Raw genomic sequence first — 7,383 nt, forward strand, 5'->3', positions numbered from 1 at the left:
TAATCCCAGCTACTTGGGGGGCAAAAGGGCAAGAAAATCACTAAAAAAGAAGAAAGAAAAAAAAATTAAAAAAAAAAAACCTTCAAACTAAGATAAAGTGAAAGCCAGCTGAAATTGAAAGCAAAAATAATAATAAAAAAAGAGAGACAAAAATAGCTGGTTGATTATTTCCCCAAATGAGTACAAGTTTCTCCCTGTTTTTATTTTGGAGTCAATAACAAAGACTAAAAGTGGGCAGTGATCAATCAAGAAAGAGTAAACAAAAAGCCCAAATACCCGCTCACCCTTCCACTTGCTGTCAAGAGCATACGTACTGTGGGGGCACCTGTGGCTCAAAGGAGTAGGGTGCTGGCCCTATATGCCGGAGGTGGTGGGTCCAAACCCAGCCCGGGCCAAAAACTGCAAAAAAAAAAAAAAAAAGTATATATACAGTGAAAGGGTTGGGGGTGGGACTGATGGCAGACCTAGGCACTTGGTATCTCTAGACCTTATTCTACAAGAGGCCTAAAGAAATATCTGCTAGTAAAAACAACCACCAAAAAAACAAAGATCTGCTAGTATTAGGGGCCCCATCCACTTCACCCTTTTCCCAACTCTGGAACAATGTCCCCTGCCTTTAGAAAGACTCTTACAGCATGAACACTTGGGAATTTAAGACCAGAGATGAAACTTCCCTTTTCCCAGATGAAATTTATAGAAGGATGACTCTGGTCTTAGGAATGACAAAATTCCAAATATTACAAATGCTGGATCTCCTGAGATTTTGCTGAAGAAAAAATGTAGAAAAAACAAAAGGGATAGAAAAGGGCAAAGGGTAGGGTGATGCCTGTGGTTCAAGGAGTAGGGCGCTGGCCCCATATGCTGGGGGTGGCGGGTTCAAACCTGGCCCCGGCCAAAAACTGCAGAAAAGGGCAAAGGGATTAACCCTGAGTTTCAAGCTCCAGGTTAAAGGATTCTTTCAGGAAAGACACACCCTAGGTGGAATTCCACCCTCTCTGGCCCCATCATAACTAATGACTGTAGTATAGTCAACTTTCTCCCCCAAGTACTTTATGAATTTGGGGAGCTAGAAGGGGGACTTTGGGAAATCCACCCAAATGAAACCAGTCTTACATGCTCATTGTGCACCGATGCTGGCATGTCTCATGTCTTGATGCCCTATCTCCCTAGTTCTGGGATCCCCTTTTTGCCATATGACAGCTCTAACTCACACAAGTTAACTATCCTTCCTTTGATTATTCATTACTTCTCATCCTTTGGCTTCTACCACTTCTCAAGAGTGCCTTTTTCATGCTAAGACTGGGTTAGGGCCCCTGCTTATGTACACGCCTGGTGCCTGTAGCTATTCCTGTAATTTTTGTCCTACTCTCTTGCAGTTTGTTTGACTTACCTTTCTTCTTCTACTGTGCGTGTATGTGGCAGGAAAGGTGAATGGTGGTGGGGGGGTTGGTCATTCATTACCTTCCTGGGCTGGTACATGGGTGGATCATGACAAATATTTATTAGAAGAATAAATTGACATACCACAGAATGATCACGGGTAATGTCTACTATCCTCATGATATACATACATGGTGGTGCTTGGACCAAGTTTCCCAACTAAAGATCCCAGAGCACTTAAGAATACTAATTAACCCTCACAATGTTTTCATTGTGGTCAAGATAAAGGACTGAAGATTCAGTATCATTTGGAGGGAAGGCCTTATTAGTTCCACATAGCATAGCTTAAGATACACAGCTGTGATGTAATCCTCACTCTTAAGTTCTTTTAAAGTTACGGTTTGTCTACTGGACTGAAATTCTTTCCAAGGTATCTGTGGAGCTTAGAACCAAACATAGAAAAATGGGATTCTGGTAATTTTTTCTCGAAAAATAATCCTTTTAGGAAATAAGGTCCCTTATACCCAATGATAAAAAGTTAAACCAATCCAGAAAATTGTAATTTAAAACTTCTATCATTTAGAAAACCTCTAGAGAATTAAAATGCTCTTGATAATTCCAAAAACCAGACTTTCTTTGCTTAGATAGCAGCACAGCAAATGTCTGTCTTGGTTTTAGACATATAAAGTTTTCCTACAGTTGGCGGCGCCCGTAGCTCAGTGGGTAGGGCACCAACCGCGTATACCAAGGCTGGCAGGTTTGAACCCAGCTCAGGCCAGCTAAAATCAATGACAACTGCAACAACAAAAAATAGCCGGGTGTTTTGATGGGCGCCTACAGTCCCAGCTCCTTGGCTGAGGTAAGAGAATTGCTTAAGCCCAGGAGGTTGCTGTGAGTTGTGATGCTACAGCACTCTACCAAGGGCAACATAGTGAGACTTTGTCTCAAAAAAAAGTTTTCCTACACTTGTAAAAACAGATTCATTATTATCATTTTTAAATTTAAATAGAGGCTCATTTTGTCACCCATAGTAGAGTGCTGTGAGGGTCATAGCTCACAGCCACCTCAAACTCTTGGGCTCAAGTTATTCTCTTGCCTCAGCCTCCCTAGTAGTGGACTAGGTGCCCGCCAAAAAGCTTGGCTATTTTTAATTTTTTTGTTTAGCAGGCCTAGGCTGAGTTTGAACCCACCAGCTCCGGAGCATGTGGCTGGTGCCCTAAACCACTGAGCTATGGGCTCTCAGCCAGAACAGACTTAAAATAATGAGTGAAATCAATGTATGGGCTCTGGGTGGACAAACCTAATCTGAATTCTGACTTCACCCCACTGGGCAAATTATTAACCTTCTTGAGCCTCCCTTTCTTAAAATACAAAATGGAGTAACAACAGAACCTTTTTCAAAGTTATAAGGATTATTCATACAATAATCCATGTAAATCACTTAGCACTGCCAGTTAACAAAGGTAAATGTTACCTGAATAGGAGGAAACAGTGGAGGGACAATGAGGCCTGTTTTATCTGTGCTAAGCTTTGTCTGAAGAGGAGAGAAAAGAAATGTGTGGCCTGCTGGTGAATTTATTGCTTTGTGGTAGTAATGGATTTTCCTAAAGCTGTTTCCCTCTGATCATTAATAATCCTTGTATAGTAAAGGGCTATTGTTCTTTGGTATGAATAAATAACCCTGTTGGAGGCACTGCTTATCTTTAGACCACAGCACATACTTCTTACTGGAAATATAATGCATGTGCCAACACAAAAGACATGACCAGGCTTCCCTTCCTATTTTTCTTCCTTTATCTCTTACTCCTTGTTTATCCTTCAGTGTACTTTTCTCCTAGATCTGTTATATTCCCTACTTTTTTGGCATATGCTCATGTTTATATAGTATTATCCTTACTTCAATTACATAATTTTCAAGTGAAACTTAAAACTGTGCTCCACACATCTCTAGTCCCCAGTCCTCTCCTCCATCAATCAACACGCACACACACCACAAACTTATTTCCTGGATTCAGTTTTTGGTTACTAGAATCCAAAAAGGGAAGTGTACAGTAATGCTACATACTATTTTGCAAATCTCAGGATAAGCTTCTGTGGTGAACTTAATCATACCATAGCTATTCTCTGAAACAGCACTTTTTTTTTTTAACATAGAAAATGACAAGAATATGGTGTGTTAGTGATGGGGGACAGGAAAGAGACAGTAAATCACATTTTTAATTTACCTAAGGGCCCTAAAATATAGGAATTTTTCAGAACACGAGGAAAAACCAAATTATTAATGTCTTAAAGACTTAATAACTATCCCAAACAATATAAAGCACACCCGTTCTACACACACACACACACACACATATATACATATATTTGTTCTAAATATATGATACAAGCTCTGAAGCACACACAAGACAATACTTGTAGAGGGGAACTCCAATCAGGTGACTACAATGAAGATTTAACAACCAATAGATAAATAGCTATTTTTCCCTTTAGGGATAGAAATCATAAATAGAGATCAGGTTATGAGCCCTTCAATTAAATAAAAATGGAGGTATGTTTCCTTATTCTAAGCATACTCTAAGAGACAAAGACAAGGGTCAGCTATGGGTAGTGAAAACCAGTTACCAGAAGTAGGAGGTGGTGTTTGAGATGCACTGGAGGGGCTGGAAATGGAAGGCCAGAGCTAAAGATCAACGTCATTCATTCAGAACTACCCAGCCAGGATTTTCACTTCACATGAAGTACAGAAGTCTGAGAACACAAAATACTAATTTAAATTCCTGTTTTGTGATATTTTCTAAGGACCTGGATCAGGAAACTGACCAAAGAGTTTTGACTACATTAGATACAACTCGAGCTTTCTAGCATCAGACCTTCAATGTAACTATGTGATAAATAACTGCATTCTGCGCAGGGGTTCATGCCTTCAGAACAGTTTCTAAGTATCCTCTACTTATCAAATAACATCGGAACCAATAACTTTTCTCATCTACAGATGCACGAGAGGTCCTTACTAAGTTCCTTGACTTTAATGAGTGGGGAATGACTAGCATCTAGACTACCCTAAAGTTCCTCCAGTCCAGTGCCATACAGAACTTTCTGTAATGGAAATGTCTACCCTGTCCAATAGGGTGAATAGTGGCCACATGTAGCTATTGGATGTAAGAAGTATGGTTAGTGTGCCTGAAGAACTATATATTTTATTTAAATAGTCACATGTGGCTAGTGGCTATGTATAGACAACAAAGCTCTACCAGGTGTCCTCAAACTATGGCCTACAGGCCACATGCGGCCCACCGAGGACATTTATCAGGCCCGCCAGGTGTTTTTGCTGCTGCTGCCTGTCCTGCTTAGCAGCGGACTCACCCCAGGGCCCGCAGTCCAGCCCTCCAATGGTCTGAGGGACAGTGAACTGGCCCCCTGTTTAAAAAGTTTGAGGACCCCTGCCTAGGCCAAGAAGGGCAAATCAAACTTCGACGGGGACCAGCTAGGTAGTGGAAGGGAGAAGCCTTTAGCAAACTTTGAGCAGTAGCCACATACAAAGGGTGAAGCAGCTTTTATGCTATAGCTGACTCCTGTGTTGGAACCTCTAGGAACCTATGGCCAGTGTAAGGAAGCTGAAAATCTGGATTTGGATGTCCAATTTTTAAATGCTGGCAAGTAACTTTAAAAAAGAATTTAAATCATTGTGTGGGCTGAACAATATGTTTGCAGGCACTATCTGTCTTGTCAGTTTGCAACTTCGAATCTAGGCCAACCCTTTAACTCAAAGAGAAGGGCCTTATCCAAGGTCATTCTGCTGGTCAGAAGCAGATCCAAGATTATAACCCAGGCCTTCTGATTCTTCTTCTGATACCCTTTCCACTATATTATGACACTGACCACGATGGTGGTAGCACCAGCAGCAATGGTAGGAAATAAAGTCTCTTTTTCAGAAGTTATTGAATTCCATAGGTGATATCTTATGAACACGGTGTTCCTGCCCAGCCACAACGACCATATGGGAAAGGTTTTGTACTAGGAGCCATGAAGACACAAAGAAGAAATGGTCCACGGAGGAGATAGATAATTTATATATTAAAAAAAAGTCAAATTTTCTATAATGGACACAAATTACCGTGCACGCATCCACTGGGATAGGAAGGAAGAGATTTGGGCCAGGCCTTCAAGGAGTAGAGCTGGCAAGTGAGTGGAAAAGTCTCACTCATTTTTGAGTGTGGGTCCCATTATTCCAGGATATTAAAGGGCCTCTTCCTTTTATCTTTAACATTTTGACTGTGTTAAGAGTCTCCTTTGCTTGGGCTGCTCCTTCTCTGGGTAATCTCCAAATATTAAGAGCCCAAGGGGCTTAGGGGACTTACTTTTTTATCCACACCCTCATATTAGGTGATTTGAGGGGAACTAAAAAAAAATGATTTACTGTTGAAGACTATGACTTTCCCCCTGACTTGTATATTTAACTTCTAGACATCTTAACTGGAATTAATAGACTTGTCAAACTTAATTTGTTCAAAAGAATACTTAGGCTATTCTTTTCCAAACCGAGAGTCATCCTTGGTTCCTCCCTCTCTCGCACACTTCACATGCAATTTCCCCACAAGTCCTACAAGAACCATTTCTAAAATATATTCTGAAATCTAAGTCTCCCCATTTCCACGTGACTGCCTCACCTGCTACAGCAACAGTTTCCTAACAAGTCTAACAAGACTACTTTCCACCCATGGTTACCCAGCAGTCTGAGTGATTTTTAAAAAATGTAAATCAGGTTAGGTCACTCCCCTTTTTAAAACCCTTGGTAATACAATAGGCAAACCCATGCCTTGGGCTAAAAGGCAGTCTGCCAGATCAGGCCTGGCTACTTCCCCAAATTCTTTACGAAGCAGTCTGCCCTTGCTCTTTCTGTTCAGCCACGTGGCCTTCTGGCTATTTCCTACCTTAAAATCCTTCTCATTAGCTTCTTTCTCTATCTAGAAAGCCCACGCCCTATCTTCCCTCCTTTGTTGGATCGCTGTAAAACCGCGGGCTCCACCGAACAACCTTACCGGATTTAGAGTGGCCCTCCCCCCATCTTCTATCACTTCATCCGGTCTTTGGGGCATTTCTCACTTGCTGGTATCTTCTTTATTTATTTGTTAACACTCTCCTGCACTCGAATAAAACGTTACGGGTCAGGGCCTCCGTGTTATTATAGTTTGTTGATCGATGGAATTAGGAAGTTGGCTCTCACTGTCCTAGAACGTCTCGGTTCCTGTACGATGCCTCGTTTGGGTGACCTTCCTCTGCCAGATGCCTCTCGCCCTCAGAATGGCCCCGACCATCTCCCATTTACACTCAAGACTAAAGAAAGGCTCACGAAAGTCTCAAACGGGCCTCCAAACGGCCTCTCCCCAAACCAGGCCTCCCTTTCCTGGTCACTTCCGTGAGGCAGGTTCCCGAGGCATACTCGCGAGGCTGGGGTCACACAAGCGCGTCTCCCAGCAACGCCGCACCCCACCCCCACCCTCTCCTTGCCCCAGGAGAAGCGACCCCTTTCCCCCCAGTCTCCCGCGCCAGGAGTCACCGTCTCCATCCCCTACACTCACTCTGCGTCAATCCTGCCTTCCCCCACCCAAAGAAGCGCCGCAGCCCCGGGCAGGCTGCGAGAGGGCGGCGCCAGGAGCCTAGCTGAGCTGTGGCCGACAGAGCACTGGCTGGTCCGGTAGGCCAGGCCGGACCGAACCACCGGGCCCGCCCTTGTGGGAGCACTAGTTCCAGGTCAGGGGTAGTGTCAAGCCTCCCTAAACCTCAAACTCTACCCCTTCTCCTCTGCATCCAACAATAGAGCCAACTTCATCCTCTCTCTATTTTTCCATTATCCTTTCCTTATCCTCCTCCCTCCATGCCAGTTAAAAAAAAAATGGTCCAGCCTAGCCCCTTCTACCCTGCTCTCTCTGTTGCTAGGTCTTTGCCCTTACTTGGCGACGGCTTCGTACGTCTTTGCGTACGTCATGACGCAATCTTCGA

The 7,383-nt window shown here is 43.1% G+C and overlaps 1 protein-coding gene across 4 annotated transcripts in view; it reads right to left on the reverse strand.

The window, feature by feature from the left end:
* Positions 1-7,383, reverse strand: part of LYRM1 (LYR motif containing 1) — a 24,148-nt gene that overhangs the window by 16,161 nt on the left and 604 nt on the right. Inside the window, exon 1 of one of the 4 annotated variants that reach the window (XM_023513828.1) lies at positions 7,335-7,380. The exons of 1 other annotated variant lie outside the window; for it this stretch is intronic. Coding sequence is in view for 1 of the 3 variants with exons in the window: in XM_023513827.1 (XP_023369595.1) it covers positions 6,423-6,479 (57 nt within the window). In the remaining 2 variants the exon portion in view is untranslated. Of the gene's footprint in view, positions 1-6,422; positions 6,746-6,962; positions 7,150-7,334; positions 7,381-7,383 lie in introns of those variants that run through there. 2 more of the 4 variants (XM_003790695.3, XM_023513827.1) reach the window with 2 other exon arrangements.

Source organism: Otolemur garnettii, unplaced genomic scaffold (genome assembly GCF_000181295.1).
Source record: "Otolemur garnettii isolate 467f Iridium unplaced genomic scaffold, OtoGar3 scaffold00044, whole genome shotgun sequence".
In the NCBI taxonomy this organism is placed as follows: Eukaryota; Metazoa; Chordata; class Mammalia; order Primates; family Galagidae; genus Otolemur; species Otolemur garnettii.